This window comes from Ruditapes philippinarum, unplaced genomic scaffold (assembly GCF_026571515.1).
Source record: "Ruditapes philippinarum isolate M1 unplaced genomic scaffold, ASM2657151v2 ctg17944_1_1_1_1, whole genome shotgun sequence".
In the NCBI taxonomy this organism is placed as follows: domain Eukaryota; kingdom Metazoa; phylum Mollusca; class Bivalvia; order Venerida; family Veneridae; genus Ruditapes; species Ruditapes philippinarum.
Window position 1 is genome coordinate 4726 of NW_026859977.1, and position 21222 is coordinate 25947.

The 21222-nt window shown below is 35.8% G+C and overlaps 2 protein-coding genes across 2 annotated transcripts; both read right to left on the reverse strand.

Moving 5' to 3' along the window:
- Positions 1-3585: 3585 nt before the first annotated feature.
- LOC132758470 (uncharacterized) lies at positions 3586-8262 on the reverse strand. Its single transcript, XM_060750143.1, has 2 exons — positions 7105-8262; positions 3586-4173 (listed from the first exon to the last, which is right to left on the reverse strand). Exons 1-2 carry the CDS (start codon positions 7157-7159, stop codon positions 3758-3760), a joined length of 471 nt encoding a protein of 156 aa, XP_060606126.1. The 5' UTR covers positions 7160-8262; the 3' UTR covers positions 3586-3757.
- Positions 8263-11396: 3134 nt separating this feature from the next.
- On the reverse strand, positions 11397-20979 carry LOC132758467 (uncharacterized). Its single transcript, XM_060750142.1, has 3 exons — positions 20729-20979; positions 19376-19575; positions 11397-15936 (listed from the first exon to the last, which is right to left on the reverse strand). The coding sequence occupies exons 1-3, from the start codon at positions 20977-20979 to the stop codon at positions 14096-14098; spliced, it is 2292 nt and encodes a 763-aa protein (XP_060606125.1). The 3' UTR covers positions 11397-14095.
- Positions 20980-21222: the final 243 nt, after the last annotated feature.

The following is a 21222-nucleotide window of genomic DNA, read 5'->3' on the forward strand; positions in this document are numbered from 1 at the left end:
AATTTTCATGTAATTTTTCTGTTTAAATGCTTTAGATGGATCTTTTTTCCTTTAATTTTTCCCACTCCAGTTAAGTTTTGTTCTTGTTATTACTTTTGTCTCCCTGTAATCATTGCCTTCATTGAAGTAATTCTTCGTTCTTCCGGATAGTTTCCCCTTAGCATTTTTTTGAGATAGCCAAAAAAAGGGGGTGAAATAGAAAAAATAAGCATCCCCAAAGAAAGCCCAAAACGACAAAATTGAAAATGCTGCAGGCTCGGTTTGAGTCTGTCCATGGACGGTACTAACATGTGCAAACTACCGTCTACGCCCTCTTGCACCGGCTAAAGCAGAATTCAACATTAATGAGTCATTCTTATAAGATAAGATACCGTTTGGATAGACATTAGCGTTTTGAAGATGTAGTCTTAAAATAAATCACTGATCATTTTTAGCTTTATTGATCACAAAAATGGCTAATAGTAAAGTAAAATTACTTAGACGTTTACCTGTGCACATTGATAATTGGATGGGCATAATCAATTAAAGTAAACCTTTTTGTCAACTTTTATTTTGACTTTTAACCAGACATATTCATAATATTCATGCATGCTAACGTTCGATGCAAAACGGAGGACATCTTGCTATGTTCCTCGACAACTGGTGCTGTTCAAGACTATTTGATGATGACACGTCGAAAGCTTGAGACGGTCTATCAGATTTCTTCACGATTTTTACACGATCGTCTGTTTTTTTTGCAATGGAATCTGAAACAAAAAGTAAAACAAAAAAGATTTTTTACGTTCCGAGACAAATCACAGGTATTGATTGTTATTATTATAATATCCTGCAATTATTCTCCGGTCGTGGAATCCAGTTATTACTTGTCAAATCTACATGTTCCTTTTACTTGTCCTTTTTTTTCTTGGCTTTAAAATCATTGCCATTACATTTATTCTTTAGAATTTCAGTCAATATTTTTTTTAAATCAAGTTGTTCTTTGTGAATCAATTAAGTTATTTCTTGTGATTCAAGATACATGTACAAGTTTCGATTAAAATCATCCTTATATCACATTTATAAACTTTCTTTTGTCATTCAATTTTTTTCTGACTTCAGTAAATATTTTGTTCTTGTTGTCACTACCTTTGTCTCCTTCATTGAAGCTATTCTTCGTTTGTCCGTTAGTCACGTGGATCATTGATCACTTTTTACATTATTGATCACAAAAATGGCTAAAAGTAAACTAAACTTACTTTGACGTTTCCCTGTACACATAGATACTTGGATGGGCATAATCAATTTATGGAAACCTGTCTGTCAGCCTTTATTTTGACTTTTAACCAGACAATGATTTATGTTACAGTAATGATATTCATGCTTACGTTCCATGCAAAGTGGGGGACATTTTGCTATGTTCCTCGACAACTGGTACTGTTCAAGACTATTTGATGATGACATGTCTATCAGTCGGGACGTTTTATCAGATTTCTTCACAATTTCTACGTGAGCCTCTGTTTTCTTCGCAATAGATGCTGAAACAAAAAGTAATGGATTATTTTTATGTCCTAAGACAAATCACAGGTATTGATTGTTATTATTATATGTCCTTGCAGTTATTCTCCGGCCATGATATCCAATTACAATTTGTCAAATCCACTTGTTTCATTTTCTTGTACCTTTTTCCTTTGCCTTAAAATCATTGCCATGACATTTATTCTTTGGAATTTCAGTCAATATTTTTTAAATCAAGTTTTTCTTTATGATTTAAGTTGTTCCCTGTGATTCAAGATACAACTTGAGATTTAAATCAACCTTAAAACATGCTTATTTACTTTCTTTCGTCCTTCATTTTTCCCACTCAAGTTAAGTTTTGTCTTGTTTTAATTACTTTTGTCTTCCTGTTATCAATGCCTTTATATTGAAGCTATTTTTTCCGTATATTTTCGGCTTTAAATTAACATTTTGTTGAGATAGCCATAAAAATGGATAGTCCTTCTTATAAGATAATAGACATTAACCTTTTGAAGATGTAATCTCTTCTTATTATTAGCTAAATGTTCTAGATACGAAATATAATTAATGGGACCAGGTAAGAACGAACGCGTCCATGTTAAGCATAAAGATATTCTGGAAAGTGTAGTAATGAAATTTGAATATCTGTAAATATAGTGATCTCTCGGAAGCATTAAATACAGAGAAAAATATATGATAATTGCAGACTCGGTTTGTTTGAGTCTGTACATGAAGGATAATAAAAGTGCAGCATTCATCAAGCCCGCAAGCACCGGCTTGAGCGGTACTCTATTCTCAACACTTAAAAGTGTTGGACTTTTAAGAAAACAACAAAAAAATGAATAATACAGTCTCGTTTTGATTATCTCTGTTCACGAGAGATGATAAAAAAGCTCGTTTCTGAAATATATGTCTTGCTTCAAATTTAATACTTACTAAGTCCGGCATTAATGCATGTAACAGATTTACACTGTAATTATCATATTTACCGGTTGTTGTTGTGTTTTTTTTTAATTTTGAGCACCTTAACAATTCTCAACACGAAAGAATGCATCAATTGTTTAAAAAAAAAGTGAAAATGAGTAATTAAGCTAAAATGATTAACAGTAAGCAATTGCAGTTGTTTCGGAAAAAAAGAGTTGAAAAGTTGCAAGTGTATAATGATTGAGAAAATCTTACCAAAAACGATACCAGATATCAAAATGAAAACGTATAAACCTATAGTTGAAATCCATGTTTTTACATGCACTGAAAAGGACACCTTGTGTGTGTATATATATATTTAAATCTTCTGAATTTAATTGACTCCGTCACTAGTAATTTTGAAAAAAAAATAGTCTTAATTGAATGTATATGTACATGATGCAGATTACAATATGTATAAGTAAAAATCTGTCCTAGTGTAGACAATATTGTGCGTCTTTTATAGACTACTTTAATTACAACAGAAAACGGAATGAATAATAAATTGGCGATTTGAATTTCAATCTTATCGACATTTGAAACTGTAAGCTTTTTTTAAAGCAATAATACAGTAGGGAGTTATATTCTTATATTCACCAAATAGATAAAATGATCGGATTAGAAATTAAACAATACAAAAGTGAAAACAAGAAATATCTCCAGGAGGTCTATCTGCATACAATATCGAGGGTTTGGTGCGAAACAGCCGTATATCTTGTTACATAATAATGGAGTTACGTCCGTTTCGCGTGCTATAGACAGACAGAAATGCCACATTTTGTTTTGAGTTACATGTACAATATTTCATTATATTATCTAATCAAAACGGTTACCAATATGAAATTCGTTTATCTTCTTTGGGAAGTAACACGTCAGATTTCTGTATCGTTATACGACCGGTAATTGGCTGATTATTTTAAGAACACAATTATGCAAACGGTGATTGGCTGTTTATTTTAGGAAAACAATTATGCGCCGGTGATTGACTGTTTATTTTAGGAAAACAGTAAAATTAATAAAACTTAAGGTTATTCATTCTTTTCTGAGAAAAAGAGAGACTGTTTCATGATATCTAGAAGTTGGTTTTTTTCCATTCGTATATTCACATTTTACATACTGGTCATAGAAGAAGAAAAATGTATCACACCATGTAATGCATGAACTGGACATGGACAATTCACGAAAGAATATGTAAAACACGAAATCGCAACGAAAAGCAAAACTGTTTATAGAATTAAAGCCATGATAAAACTACTAGTAATTGTATATTTTAACCGTGACAATATCGGGTATTATAATGCTAACGTTCAATTTTGGATATGAAATTAGCACCTCTTCTCATTGCAGGAAGTCGTAAACATTTGTTTAATACCACTTTATATCCAGGCGGACAAATAGATCTTTTGGCAGTCATGCCAAGTGAACTAATGCATAACCAAGGATGTTCAGGAGAAGGTTTCGAGCCGGGTGGACAGGAAGATCTTTTCATATCAACGCATAATCCGTGCTCTTTGGAATCTGCCAAGCCCCATGGGCATGTTTTCCTTTTCTCTCTGGTCTGTTGTTGCTCAGTTCTTAGGCTATTTGTCGGCAAGTTTATTGCACGTGATGCCATCGATCCTAGTGCGGCAGATGTCTTGTCAGACCTTCGTGATACCTCTACATTCTCTAGTACTTTCTTATTCATGGTTATGTCTTGCATCGCCACAATAGATGCTGGAATATACAGTATACAGCAAAACCTGATCATATAAAGGCTGTTACTTTAAACATATTTTATTTAGCAAATATACAAGCATGTATCAGTTTACATCACAATATATATAGATTGGATAACAAACATAACACTTATATTAGTTCCCTAGATCATTATCATTTCAATTTATATTATCAGTGCATGTTTCAAATTTCAATATTGATTTAAATTAACATTTCATGTAGTATTATTAGGTTTTGTCTTTGATTAATTTTGCTTTTGAAATAAAAAAGAAGATAATAATAATAATAATAATAATAATAATAATATACAATTAATATATTAATATGCTAGAATTTTTATGAGTCTTTGGGAATATTTCTAGGGACCTTGCATTAAAAGCAAGTCATACTTGAGATTTAGTTCAGGATTTTATGTCTAAATTTTAAAGAATTTGCCAGTAACTTGAGGAAAATAAGTATTGGTACAGCAATATGGAAACACTGGCCAGCTTAAATACCCCTGTCATATGAGGAGTCACTGCAACAAAAGAAGCAAGCGAATAAAACACAATAGATTAGCACAACAGTCGTATCAAATACATTACAGTCAAACCTGTGAAACAAAGGTTATTAAAGACGAAGCTGACATGGCCTTTTAACATGGTGGTCTTTACTTTGAGGTTACACTGTGCTATTTATTAAATGGCAGGTAGTCGAAGAAAAATCTTTATTTATAGTGTGATCTTTATTCGGAAGTATTCTTAAACACAGGTCTTAGTGTAGTTATATCAATCTTGATAGCAGTATGAAAAGTACACGTATTTTTATCTATTTAATAATAGTGACATTATTTTTTTTAACTTAGCGTGACGTTAATTTGCAGCAGCCCTCTGCATAATAAAACTTTAATTATAATAATAAAACGATTAAAGACTTGTTATATATACGTATTTTTAATTATTAGTTGTTACTTAGTCACCTGTCCAAAATCAATAATGTCAACGATTTTATGTATGTCTTGTGTGTTAAAGCATGCAATGCGTTAGAAAAAAATGTCACAAAACGGACTCAAATGAAATCTGAACACAGAACGATGCTTGTCTTAAAATGTCACAGGGTGAGAAAAATGCGCAGCTGACCGGAACTCGAATCCGGGACCCTCGGAATACCGTACCGCGCTCTAACGACTGACTTTCTGGTCGCTTACACATGAAGCGTGACATACTCCCCCTTTATATTATAATTATTAGCCAAAATCGTCTTGCCTGTTCCGGCGCAATATGACATATACTGCCTTGGTACGTCGTTAATCCAAACAAACTATACGTAGTTTTAATTTTATTATGATGCCGGTTTCCGCCTGTAAGGAATAAGGAGACCATTAAACGACTCTTAAACCATTTGAAGAACACTTAAAGGAACTTGACACAATTCTTTCATCACAACGAGAACTGTCACAGCACAATATTTGCATAGCACACTTCAAGGCCATTGTCTCAATTATAGACCAAAGACTTTTCACTTTCATTTGTCAGTTGTTAAATATATTACATTATATGGCTTGTCTGGCAGTTTCGTATGTATCCTTAGAGGGAAATTATTTATTGTATTATCGTTAAGTGTCACCATTTTTATGTATTAGGTATTTTTAGAATTTTTCTAGTGCTAGCATTAGACAGTAAGCCTATTGAGGTACAAGTTGCCATCTTTATTAACGTTAAACACGTTAATTTCTTACCCTTACCCACGGACTTCCGGTCGAAGCTTTTTTAGCCGTATTATTGCTTTCGGATGGCTATTTTATGGGTTCTTTTTTGTGCCATGTCGTATTTTCGCTCTGTGTGGCTCCAGGCTAAAACATGAAAACACTTTGTGATATTTTCGTGTTTTCATTAGAGGAGCGAAAATAAGAAAAGGCACAAATCAGCCACCTTACTGTTTAATGTTTATACGGACGTTATCCATAGTTTTGTAAATGATTTCCCTTGTCACATATGTATCTCCACATCACATATGAAGCTTAAATGGTACCTTTGTTTCGGGCCCAATCTTAATTTTTTTCTAAATATTTAGCAACCTTTTGCGGTTAGATTTCTGATAATTTGAGTCTGTTTTGCGATATTTTCTTCATAGGCATTGCATGTTTTTGTCAAAACTATGATGGAAAGAATATCATCACAAATAATGTGCGAACATTAGATACAAAATTGATAAAAGAAGAGGAGGGTCTGGAGGGTAGAGAACTACATTTCAATTTTCTTCAAAAAAGTTTTGAATTAAAATGTTGAAAAGTTGAAAGCTTTCACTGCATGCGAGTTATGGACACATCTAGATCAGGTATTTTATTACGATGCTCAATTTTGAGACACATAGACTTCAGCTTATAATTATTATTTAGATCACAAACTCACATTGTAATAATTAATGAATATACATATATTTCTTTGTATCATATGAAAGAACATCTACACGAAAGAAAAAAGTGTCTATTTTTTAAAAAGAAAACAAGAAAACAAGAAAATAACCCGAAAGAATGTCTAAAGGAGACAACAGTATAATAAAACCGAAAAAATAAAAATAAATTGAAATGATAGATTATGAAAGCTGCAGGCCTCCAGATGAGCAAATATATTTCAAGAAAATCAATCTTGAGAAAAAAGTACTTAGATATAAAGAAAAGAATTAATGACTTATTTTGCAGTATTTATCACCATATATCTACTGCGTTACTAACCGTTTTTTTCTTTCATATTCTGACCTATTGTTTATTGATTTTCCTAGATTGCAATATGTAAATGAGATTCTTTGACAATACATTTTTTTCAAATACATTTCAAAAAATCGTAATGAAAATTAGCATGCATCTTAAAGCATGATGCTTTAACAAAACTTAAAATAAGAAATAGTGATTATAAAGATAATCCAGAAGTGATTATATAAAAGACTTACCAACAATTATAACTGGTATGTAAGTCAAAAGTAAAAACCTAAAGTTAAAATCCATGTTGCCGCAAATTCTTACAATGTCACCCTGTGACTATACGGAGGCCATTTATAGCTTCTGAATTTAATTTATTAACATTTATTAAATCAATAATTTATTTGGAATGAATGTATTTAATTAAATATATTAATATATACAACATGTGTAATATAATGTAGTATAATGTATATGTACATTTGTCCTAATATCGACAATATCGTGAGTGTATGTGTGTGCGTGCGCATGCATGCGTGCGTCCGTGCGTGCGTATGTTTCCAGAACAGATTATACAATATAACAGAACATACGAGGTAAGATCAAAACGTGCTCGAAATAATTCTAGCCACTACACTGACATTTACACTCGATACCTTGATAGCGATATCTTATTGAAGCTTACTGACCGAGTTACACGCGGGTTTACACAGATTAAGTAACATAAAACACAATTTGATCAGTAGAGGGGTATGTCATACAGACCAAATGGAGAAAGTCAAAATCAGAGTCGTCATTAAGTACCTCTGCAAGAAAGGGATGTCCCCCAAGGAAATCCATGGAGACTTCATGGATACACTTGGGAAGGAGTCCCCTTCCTATAGCACTGTGGACAAAATGGGCTGCTGGATTTAAGAGGGGCAGGGAGAGCATGTGAGATGATGAGTGGTCTGGGCGACCAAAAGAGGCCACCAACGATGAAACTGTCATAGCTGTACACGATCTGGTCATGTGCGACAGAAGGCGAGACCTGCGAAGCATTGCTATGGAAGTGGTTATAAGCTTTGGTTCCGTTCAGGCAATTCTGATTGATATCTATGGCATGTCAAAGGTTCCGCTAGATAGGTCCCAAGACAGTTGACTGTCAGAAATGGACCAGGCTTGACATTTCAAGATAATTATGCTTTGTCTCGATACGAGAATGAACTAATTTTATCTACCGGATCGTAACTCAGGATGAAACATGGTCCATCACTTGGATCCAGAATCCAAAAATACAGAGCATGCAATTGAAACACCCTGGCTCACCCCTCCGAAGTAATTCAAGAGGGTGCCATCAGCAGGGAAGATGATGGCTTCAATTCTTTGGGATAGTCAGGGGTAATGATGATTGACTACCTTGAGCAATGTTATACCTAAAACGGTACGTACTATGCAGACAAATTGAGACGTCTGCGTCAAGAAATCGCGCGTTAAGGAGGGGCAAACTGACTCAAGGTGTTCTGCTTCTGCACGACAATGAGCCAGCATACACATCCAAAGTTGCTATGGCTGCTGCAACTGACTGCGGCTTTGAAATTCTTCCCCATCCCAATATTCTCCAGACTTGGCCCCTTGCACCATGCTTCGTGGTGAACGTTTTGGAAGCAATGAAGGTGTCATGGAGGCAGTCAATGAGTTCTTTGAGGACAAAAATAGAGAGTTCTACGTTGAAGGGTTAAACAAGTTGGAGCACAGTAGGACAAAGTGCATTGATGTAGAGGGCGATTATATTGAAAAGTAAGACCATTAGTTGGGTTCTACCAGAAGTAAATCGGGCCAAGAACTTTTTGATCAATCCTCGTACAAGGCAATTTAAACAACTGGACCACAACAACAACAGTCTGGTTTAGGCATATAAACGCTTGACCTGATACAAATAACCTTCAACACCTTCAGCATCTCAAAACGGACATTGATTAAATTACATTGTAGTTATTAATGTTAATATTAATAAATGGTATTTATGCTCCCCGAAAAAATTTCGGGGGAGCATATAGTCGCCGCCTTGTCCGTCCGTCCGTCTTTCCGTCCGTCCGTCCCCTTTTCTTGTCCGGGACATAACTTTGAAACAACAAGAGGTATCAACATGAAACTTTGTAGGTAGATAGATCTCATTGAGTAGGTGTGCAGTGCACAAGAACCGTAACTCTGCCTTGCCTAATTTTTGAATTATTCCCCTTTGTTTATTTTTACACTTTGAACTTTGTCCGGGACATAACTCTAAAAGTATAAGAGGTATCAACATGAAACTTTGTAGGTAGATAGATCTCATTGAGTAGAAGTGCAGTGCACAAGAACCGTAACTCTGCCTTGCCTATTTTTTTAATTATCCCCCTTTGCTTATTTTACACTTTGAACTTTGTCCGGGACATAACTCTAAAAGTATAAGAGGTATCAACATGAAACTTTGTAGGTAGATAGATCTCATTGAGTAGGTGTGCAGTGCACAAGAACCGTAACTCTGCCTTGCCTAATTTTTGAATTACCCCCCTTTGTTTATTTTACACTTTGAAATTTGTCCGGGACATAACTCTAAAAGTATAAGAGGTATCAACATGAAACTTTGTAGGTAGATAGATCTCATTGAGTAGAAGTGCAGTGCACAAGAACCGTAACTCTGCCTTGTCTAATTTTTGAATTATCCCCTTTGTTTATTTTACACTTTGAACTTTGTCCGGGACATAACTCTAAAAGTATAAGAGGTATCAACATGAAACTTTGTAGGTAGATAGATCTCATTGAGTAGGTGTGCAATGCACAAGAACCGTAACTCTGCCTTGCCTAATTTTTGAATTATCCCCCTTTGTTCATTTTACACTTTGAAATTTGTCCGGGACATAACTCTAAAAGTATAAGAGGTATCAACATGAAACTTTGTAGGTAGATAGATCTCATTGAGTAGGTGTGCAGTGCACAAGAACCGTAACTCTGCCTTGTCTAATTTTTGAATTATCCCCCTTTGTTTATTTTACACTTTGAACTTTGTCCGGGACATAACTCTAAAAGTATATAAGAGGTATCAACATGAAACTTTGTAGGTAGATAGATCTCATTGAGTAGGTGTGCAGTGAACAAGAACCTTAACTCTGCCTTGCCTAATTTTTGAATTATCCCCCTTTGTTTTATTTTTACACTTTGAACTTTGTCTGGGACATATTTCTTAATGTATAAGAGATATATCAACATGAAACTTTGTAGGTAGATAGATCTCATTGAGTAAGTTTGCAGTGCACAAGAACTGTAACACTGTCTTGCCTACTTTTGTAGTTATTGCCCTTTGTTCATTTTGACACTTTGAACTTTGTCTGGGACATTACTCTAAATTATAAGAGATATCAACATGAAACTTTGTAGATAGATAGGTCTCATTGGGTGGAAATTCAGTGCTTAAGAATCATTACTCTGCCTTGCCTTATTTTGAAGTAATTGCCCTCTGTTTATTTTTACTTTTTGACTTTTGTCCTGGACATTACTTTAAAACTATTAGAGATATCAACATGAAACTTTGTAGGTAGCTAGATATAATTGGATAGAACTGCAACGCTTCAAGAACCTAAACAAAGCCTGGTCTAATTTTGGAGTTATTGCCCTTTGTTCATTTTTTTTATACTTTCCTGTGTCCAGAACCTTCTCGGGGAGCATCACCCGGTTCAACCGGTTCTTGTTTTTGTCTTATTATGAATGTATTATTCCTATTTATACATGCTGTTTTATGTAGGAATGTTCATGATTATTTGTAATTTTAAAAAATATACTTTTACTATGTAACAAAATGCCTTGTATCGAAAATGAATGGGCAAGTCAATTGCTGTTATTTCATAAGGTCAACAATGCATGTAATTGCATGCGTTTACAAAACAAGTATGGCACAATTTGTACAAGGGGAAAAACCAAGATAATTATTATGCAACGATTATCAAGATTTATCTTCTTCTGTATTCCTTGTATGTAAAAATATCTTATTTTACAAAACAAAAATCCAGTATAGGATGAATTGGTTGACTCAAGGTAGAATTTCTATAAAGTCTTTTTGCTTTTCTGTTTAGAGCAACACAATGTAAATAATGTAATAGTTTTACTTCCATACAAAATACTAAATCACTAAATAACTGCACTTTTTGCCAAAAAAGTAACAGAAGAAAAAGATAAGATGGCGAAGGTAATTGTTTGGAAAATATAATCGGGCATAAATAAAAAACTTTTAAAAAATTATTATAAAAGAATATCTGAGTCTTAATTGGCCTTAAACTGCATGTTTTAAGATATTTTAATGTCATAAAGTCAAGTTTTTAGGCAAGCAGTGATTTGGAAACATATCGCATTAGACGCCGGTGTAACGTTGTAAAGTGACCCCCATAGAATAATGACCCCCCGGTCATTATTTTATATAAAATAATGACCCCCCGGTCATTATTTTATATAAAGTATTGACTCCGCGGTCATTATATTATGACTGGGGGGTCATTTTATTATGACTCCTCACACGTAGAAAAATGACCCCTCACGTAGAAATGTGACCCCCTATAGAATAAGGACCCCCCAATCCAAACCTTGACCTAACCTATCTAAGGTACACTTACACAACATAATTATCTTCATCAATAGACATCGGAGGAGTGATGGCACCCGTCCGTGCATGCGTCCATACTGCACGTTTTTTTTTGACCGCAGTTAGATGGAATTGATCCAAGCTTCAGGGATTACCACTACCGATACCTATTTGTGTGGAAAGAAAAAATAGTTAAAGTCTCCGACCGAGAATCACTTGCCCCTCACCGTTGTGAGTTCGACGCCTACCAGGGTCGTGTATGGGTGACAGGCATACAAACTGTGCGCTGCTCAGTTTATCATTTAAAACATGGGCGATGGACTGCATAGGAACGTTCCATCAACAAAATACGCAACTACTTGTTGTAATTTACGGCCTGTTTGAATATCAATCATCAAAAATATTTATAATCACAGAACTAGCTAGTTTTCAGGGGGCGAGGGTGGCTGGATTTCAATCTAGTATCGTTGGACTTCTTACCAGAACTCGTCTAATCCTGATCTGATGTAACATACTTCGATAGCTTCCTCGCCTGGGAATCGAATCTGGGCAACTGGATTAGGAGTCAACTATATAAACCTCTCTGCGATTGAAATCAAATAATTATTAATTATACAAGCAGAATCACTGTAAGTGACAAGTGTTTGTTAGTGGTTTGAATCATTTTCGTAGTCATCAAAGTTGTATAGTGATTAAACGTCCCACACAGTTAAACTAATGGAACTAGCAATGATGAATAACTTAAAAATATTATCCCTTTTTTCTTTTCATGACCATTCGAAAAATGGTTTTAGAAATCATTTAGCACAAAAAGGATAAGCAATTCATGCAAAAGATCTGAGTTACAGGATAATTACAGCAACCTCTTATTATCATAAATTTTCTTTCTTCCCCAGGACTGTGTACCATTGGAACAACATACCACTTACTGTTGCCCTCCTCCCTACCCCTGAGCAGTTCAGTGCAGCTATATCTAGCATTGAACATGTCTCGCCTTAGTTGTACAGCCCGCTTGCGGTGAGCTCGACTTTGTCGCCACTTTTGGCAGTTTGGTTTGGTGTATGTGCGTACGTCCGTCCGTCCGTCCGGATTTGTCCGGCCTATATCTCGCTCATTTTTTGAAGGAATTCAAAATAACTTGAGATGTATGTTTACCTTAATGAGAAGACGTGTCGCGCACAACACCCAGATCCGCTCGTCAACGGTCAAGGTCACACTTGGAGTCGGCGCAAAATCCGTGTCCGGAGCATAACTTCTATATGGATGGAGGGATTTTAATATAATTTGGCATAAATGTTCTCCATGGCAAGGCGGTGTGTCGCGCGAAAAATTTAGGTCTCTGTGGCAAAGGTCAAGGTCACACTTAGAGGTCAAATGTCAAATAACAAGTTCAAGGTTACATAGACCTTAAAACTGAAAACGGTTTCCGCTCAATAACTTAATTATTGTTCAACCTTCAGCTGCCAAACCTGATAGGATGATCACCCATATTTAGTAAATGACCCCTATTGTTTTTGGGGTCACAATATCAAAGGTCAAGGTCATTATCATTCTTTCATCTTCACAAATGTCCATTATGAATCTTTCTGTGAAAATTTAAACCTACAAAGCGGGCTCGACATTCTGCCCGTGGGCATGCAGAATGTATTTCTAGTTAACCCTTTTAAACATTCTTTTAAATCTTTTTTAAACTACTTTTTAAACCTTCTTGCGATTTTGAAGCGCAACCATGTCTACGTCCCCGGGGATGTTTGACATTACCGGAAGACAGACAGACAGACGGACAAACGGACAGACGGACGGACATACTTCTAATTTTGACCTAACATGACTCAGTTTTAAACTCACTCGAATTAACTAGCATTCTGACCAAATTTTATAAAGATTCGTATAAAAATGTGGCCTCTAGAGTGTTTTTACTTTTGTGTGAATATAGATACGGGTCTTGGTAGCATTATCGTTGAATTTGCTAGATCTGATTTTATCACATGACATCGCTTGTTTTTCATGTAATATAATCATTACGAATTTCTTTATATTTAACACGTGTAATATAACTTTGACGTGACTCATTTCCGCCAATACATTCCATATAGAAAAAAGGCGTGAAAAGCGTGCGTATTCATAGCGGTAAAAAGGGTTTATTTTATATGTTTTATTTTTATGTTTTAAGTCATGTGATAAAACGAATCTCACATTCGTTGTCAAAAAATATAATATTTTATTAAACTCGTTCAAGAAAATGTTATAAAGCTCGCCCGAGGCTCGCTATATAACATTTTCTTGAGCTCGTTTAATAAAATCTTATATCATATGACAACTCATGTGAGATCCTATATATCCGTGGTTCGGGAGTGTTGTTCGGTATATAATAAGGACAACTCATAAACGAAAGGACTCTTTATTTAAAACTGTATGGAATATAGAGGCGAATCCAACAAAACGTCCCAGGGTGTTGACCTGTGCTTTGGTAAAACTACATGTCACATCTGTTTAATTATATCTTAAGCTATTATTTTAGTTAGTAAATCACACAAGGTATATTTAGCACGCATTGTTATGCTCATCAGATGCAATATTTTAAACCAAATTCAGCATAAATTGTATCGTTCTCCACTGATTTGTTGATTTATTCTTGCACATGTCACTTATCAATTAAGTTTGTTTTCGACATCGCTCCAGTCACATACTATATTGAAAATATTTGCATCCACCTCGTCAGATAACCCACGCAGCCCTTCTACATTGTAAGGCGTGTTAGTAAAAGCCTTCACATATACAGTCTTTACACTTTTGTCAAGTTTTAATAGCAAGGCTTCGTCTGCGTAACAATTCACTAAAGCAGCATCTAATAGGTCATCACTTATAAGGGCGTGGTATCTTTCTGGAATGTGGTTCCGAATTCGTTTGTATGGCTTTCTTGAGAACTCTTCGCCATCTACCTCTAGCACCGGGACAAAATGGTCGCTGGTATTCTGAATGTACACTGCTCGACCCCTTAAATTACCACCAATGAGGCCTAACGGTTTGTATTCTAACCAACGCCACTGTTCCTTACTGCCATACTGTGAATAAACATACACAACGCTTCTGGTGAGAGTTGCAAAAGCAAATATCTCCACTTCTGTTCCCCAAGTGTTTTCGGAGGCCATCATTGACGTGTCTAGATATCTGGAAACCGAATCACGTGTAATGCCTTTCATTAGTGTTTCGTTTTCTTTCATGAAGTCAACAATCGCTTGCCTTATCAAGCTATGGTGTGTTTGTACGCCAAAAACTAAATAACTGAATGTTCTAAACAAACAATTGCCATCCCCACGCATGTTTACAGTTTTAGTAGGTTTGGCGTCTCGTCGTATATATTTGTCTGGACCGGATGCATACGTGTTTTTGACTGTCGACTTAAATACACTCGAGATTTGTTCCTGCCATTCTTGATTAGATGGTCTGAATTGAAATGGTTGGGGTTCTTGATTAGTAGATTCTGTAGAATTGGTAGGTTGTGTTGCAACATCTTCTCGCGATACTCTTCTCTTTTTTGGAGGGAGATTGCAGTCGTCAGATTTATCGTTTCTTTTTGCAGGTCTTTCAAACGCTTTCTCGTTTGCTTGGGTTCCTGTTTCTTTGTTTATTAGACTGTGGTCATCTTTTGGACCTTCAGTTGGTCGCTTTTCTGTGTTATCTGTAGCAGCATCGTCATTACTCTGCCTATAGCGATTCAGTCTGTTCCCACTTACACTTGTTTTCATTCCTTCTAGGAAATAAGTGCCTTTTCCAGTTACTTTTGTTATTTTGAATGGTCCTTTCCATTTAAGACCCAATTTCCCTCCTTTTCTCGTCAATTTTCTGGTGTTATGAAGAAGGACTTGGTCGCCGACTTCAAAACCTGCTGTATCGTCTTTAGGTAGTGAAGAATCGTAATATTTCTTCTGCTTCGATTGTGCCGTTTTAATATTGGACGATGCTTCTTTTCTGTTGCACGACAGTTTAATGAACGAGTCTATTCTTTCCTTTAGTGACAATTCAGAGTCTTGGTTATCATCCGATTGCATTGCTAAGTCTAGTTCTATTGGTAAGCGTGCGTGCCTTCCAAACACAAGATAGAATGGTGTTTGTTTCGTCGACTCATGTTTAGACGTTCTATAGGCAAACAGTACGTATGGTAACTTAATGTCCCAATTTTTCTGTGACAAATCTACACTGTGCACAAGCATATCGCACAAAGTCCTGTTAAATCTTTCAGTATGTCCTCCTGTTTGTGGGTGATATGCTGATGCAATTCTATGTTCTATCCCAAACTGCTTGCAAAACTTTTCATTCAAGTCGTTGCAGAATTCTCTCCCCTGATCCGTTATTAATACGCTGGGGCAACCATGTGTCGTGACAAACTTCGTGAATACTGATAGTACAGTTTCAGATGACTTGTCTGGAATCCCTTCTGCCTCTACCCATTTTGTCAAATATTCTGTTATAACGACAATGAACTTGTTTCCTGAAATGTATAAATGTAAAGCATTTTACAATACTTATTTTAATCAACGATGCATTGTCAAAGACAATACTAGTATATCCCCAGCCGATAGATGTTTCTTTTCAAGTTTGAATTTGCATAGAAACTAGAATTTCATTCTGCATGTCTACGGGCCAGCATCGCAGTTTTAAGATGTTGTTGCATAAAAATTCCCTCATGCATATAAGATATCCTCTAGAAAAGCACTTCTAATGACCTCTGTTATCTTTACCTTTAACTGGAGACCTGGTTGATGCGTGCGACACTAGATCTCATGGTAGTTAACATTTGTGTGAAGTTATAGTAAAAAAATCTCTTCATGCAGTTACCAGATATGCCCTGCACAAGCATTTATCAGTGATCTCTAAGAAGACCTTTACCTTTGACCCATAAACCCAGTTCATGCGCGCAGAACTAGAACTCATGGAGGTGATCACTTGTGTGAAGTTTTTACAGAAATTCCTCCATTTTCATTCAAATTGGAGTTATGGTCCGTAAAAATCAGGACGGACACATGCACGCACATATAGCGAACATCAAAAACTGGCGACTAAGGGTCGAGTTCACCGAAGGTGGGCTCGACAAAAATGGAAGGAAAATAAAAAAAATTCCCCCATTCATTTCGCTTGAAAATTGCAAATTGCTAGTCAAATGCTATAACTCTTAAAAAAAATTAATTGAAATCTGGCCAATAGTCTTCAAGAAATAGCCCGGAAACAAAACTTGGAAGGACGGACAGACGGGACAGACGGACGGAGGGCAATTCTATCTCGGTTACACCGGTAGGGGAGTTCCATAAAAAAATTCAATGTACTTTTGGAGATATAGTGGGATCCAGTTAGGTTCAAGATGTGTTGAATGTTTTTTAAAGCAGACAGACAGACGGACGCAAAAACGAAAAAAAAAAATAAAAAGACGTGCATAATCTCCATATTGCCTTTTATCACTATTCCAAGTTTCATGAAAAAATTCTAAGTATTTTGGAGATATCGCGGAATCCAGATTTTCGGACGGACGGACGGACGGACGGACGGACAGACTGACGGAGGGCATTCCTATAGTCCTCTCCGGTTACACCGGTAGGGGACTAATAAGCCTGATCATATTTGACTGACAGGTCATAAACAGCTGGTACATTGACATATCAGCTGGCAACCGTCGACGGCGTTTAAGTTACAGAACTATCAAAATTTAATTTAATAAACTATGGTTTTCCCGTAAAAATACAGAACTATCAAAATTTAACTTAATAAACTATGGTTTTCCCCTAAAAATACGACATATATTTACAGTGCTTAAAAAGAAATGCAGTTGCTTTCGCACATGGCCCTGTTTCACATGGGCGGTCGCTTTGCTTGTAACTAATCGTAAACTGCGTAAAATCTATTTCAGTTTACCACCACTCAACAGGTGCATTACCGATACGTCTCTACCGCTCCAGTAACTAAAAATCTCACAATGTATTACAACGTTTCAAATGAGTACGGTGGTACAGAGGTGAAATACCCAGTAGGTTGTTTTCCACCATCATTTAGCATTAACTTCACCATCAAACCACGTGAAGACTGGACATGGTGAGTTTATCAATATAAGTATATTGTAACTTAGCAAACTGATCCTTATAGAAATATGAGTCGCATCATTACTTTTATGCATAATAGTGACTAAAAATGAGCAGTGCAACCGTTGGTACTATGTGAAGGGCGTTTTCTATGTGTAGGGGAGTTGTAAAATTATGACCCCAGTCACAGTTTATGACCGGGGGCACAATATTATGACTCTGCCTCACACAGAAAATAACCCTGATATAGTGGTTTTGTGTGAGACTCATTTTCCTATGTGTGGAGGAGTCGTAATATTATGACCCCCGGTCACAGTATTATGACCCCCCGGTCATAGTATTATGACCCCCGGTCATAGTATTATGACCCCCAGTCATAGTATTATTACGGGGGTCATAACATTATTATGCCCTGTGGTGCCGCATAGCGGTGTTGCCGCATAAAGGTGGTCGGACTCGTTTATGCGGTGATTTTCAACGCATATAGAGGGTGACCACCTTTATGCGGCGACATGCCACGCATAAAACAACTAGATATGTGTCCATATGACACTGGTGCCCCCCCCCCTACATGATGCTTAGTAACATGTTATATCATTTGACCTTAAGCGCATGTCAAGTTTGTCTTAAAAAGGTTGTTGTGCTCAAGTATGAAGAAAACTAATAAATAAATAGCAAAGTTTTAGTCACTTTTGGGAAATTTCAAACTTTAAAGTCCCATAAGGCTTTTATTTTTATGTTAAAAATGGGTTTAACATTTGTCTAAATAGGGAATGTCAACAATAAAACGTAAAGAAACACTCACTTTTAATTATTCTACATGTAAACATATAGTAAAAAGAATTAAGGGAGGTAATAAAATATTTTGTTTTCCTTATAATGCTTATTGGATATACAAATCTGTTAAAAAGCTTTAAGAAAACAGTTATTTCTTATATAATTTAACTTGAAAAATATATAATTTCTTTAGTATACTTTAGTCACAAAAATAGTGGCAGCCACTCCAAACACAAATGCCTTATGAGGCTTTAAATTTGAAGGTCAAGGTCATTCAGAGGCCAAGGTTATCTTCATATTAATTTTTTGAAGGTCCAGTTCAAAGCTTTGTTGTGTTCAAATATGAAATTAATAAGTATATTAATACCAAAATTATTACTTCACAAATATTTCCTTATATAATGTATAGTGAATAAAACAACAAAGGGCCATAATTCTGCTAAGACTAAACGCAGCAAAAATTCCTGTCTTTACGATCATCAACATATTAAGGTTGATCATCTGTGAAAGTTTGAACAAAATCCCCCAAGCGGTGTAGGAGGAGTTGCGTTCACAATTTTTTTTCCATATATAATGTATAGTGAATAAAACATCAAAAGGCCATAATTTTGCTAAAACCAATCACAGCCAAAATTTTAATTTTCAAATATGAAATTAATAAGTATATTAATACCAAAATTATTACTTCACAAACAACGTTCACAATTTTTTCCCTATATAATGTATAGTGAATAAAACAACATGCCCCCACTTAAGATGGAATGACCTTCGGAACTTAAGACTTTTTCAGAGGAAGAGAGAGTGAGTACATAAAACTAGATCCTGGTCTGGTTGAAACTTCATAGAAGTAACTAGTAATTATCGTTTATGTTTTAATGGGTTTCTTTATGCGGCGAAAGGGGGCCTTTCTGCCGCCTAAACATGCCCTCTTTATGCGTTGAAAATCGCCGCATAAAAAGTTTTGACCATCTTTATGCAGCAACACCGCTATGCGGCACCACAATGCCCCGACATATATTGTCTACGAGTCAAAGTCACCAGGGTCTACCAAAGCAGCCCAACAAACCGACAGACAAAACTTACCCTGATAAGAGGTTTCTAGAGGACCTATAATGTCCATGCCCACTTGCTTGAAAGCCTCGGTGGGAACTTTGATAGGTCGCAGTGGCTTCTTTGCTTTCTTCAGGTTCACCTTTCTTTGACAGTTGTCGCAGTTCTGTATAAACGTGTGTACATCTTCGAAACATCCTTTCCAGTAAAACCTAGTCGAAATCTTTTCCCATCTGAAACAAAGCAAACATAACTATTAGTCCAGATAAGTTACCAAAATACAGTCAACCTTGCCTTAGCGACTCACTGATTTAGACCACTTCCTGCCGTATACGACCCTGTTTACGACCGCCTGACGTAAAAAAAATCTATATAAAGTCACTGACTGAATTAAAAGACTCCCTGTCTGACGCCACAAACGACCGTAATGTTTGCACCCCGTGATAGAAATTTATAAAGGAATGTGAAATCAATCATCCATAAGATTGTGTATTCAGTAACTTATGAAAGAACATGAATTATGCCATTTCCTCGTGCAATTGTGGCATACAATAAGGCCAAATAGATTGAATAAGAAAAATTGGGATATCCCTATGTAATTGTTGAAGAAAAAATCGTTTAAGCATGTTAAATCTTTACCTTAAACAAAGGAAACTACCTGTGGTCTAAGTCAGATAGATCGCTCGTTCCAGTTGGATGTGAGATTTATCAACGAGCTGAAGCGAGTTGATAAATCTCACATCCAACTGGTACTCATGATCTATCCTATACATTTACTATTGGCATGAAAAGCGGACAATATATAGACAAAACACTTTATTTCAGTTTTATCTATTAATGGAATGATCCAAAGACCTGTTCACCTATATTATCAACTTTAAATAAAGTACCGTTATATATTCTTTACCTTTTTCAGTATAATGGTTTTGTCAGCGAAAACCAAAATATTGCGTTCGGACTGTTCTCACAATATATTTACAGTTATTATAATCGAAAATTCATCATAACTGATACAAAGATCTAGAGCTTAATGTTAGTTTGTAAAACGACTCATCTGATACGCCTTATTTATACATACATGACTGTTTTAAAGCATGAAATAACTTTGAGAGTATCCCCTGCCTGTCGGTTGTTCGCTCTCATTGTCCGTGTCCGTCATAATCCGTACAAGTCTAATAACAAGATAGTTGTGTCGTTATAACGAGATACTTAGTCGTTTTTACGAGATATTTATCTCGTTATTACGAGTTCAGTCACGTTTTTACGCTTTTGTTATTCGGCTTTCGTACTAATTTAAATAATCTTAAATGTTATATCTAACACAGGCTCACAGGAATCACAAGTTCCTTTTTGGTCATGATAATGAAATCATTATATCAAACTTACGTTTTTGAAACTCCCAAATGTCCTCCGTGATCTGATGCATGCATGCTCTGAATGATGTCATATGTCTTCCCTTTCTTAACAACTTGCAGACGTTTTGATGAGCTGGTTTTCTTATAATACAACCCGTCATCAAAAATAAAAGGTTTGCACTTTCTACGAAAATTCCTCTGTTTGTTCTTGTCTTTTACAGAAACGGGATACTTCCCATTTTTTACAAACTCTAGAACATCTGTGTAATCTTTCTCGTCCATGCTGCAAGGTTGGACTGACTGCTAACCACAGACCTTTATATATACACGCGTTTACGTAGAACTGCTTTCGGTGTCGCAGTCGTTTCTGATGTTGAACGAGCAGCTTTTCTGAGGTAAATCAAAGGAACTATGTTTAGAAATGATGCAGTCTGCATAAAACATAAAAAAAACACCGCTCAGTGACATCATGGACTTTGATGTAAGTCATGGCACGAACAGTGACTGCTTAAATAGCTCCTCAAA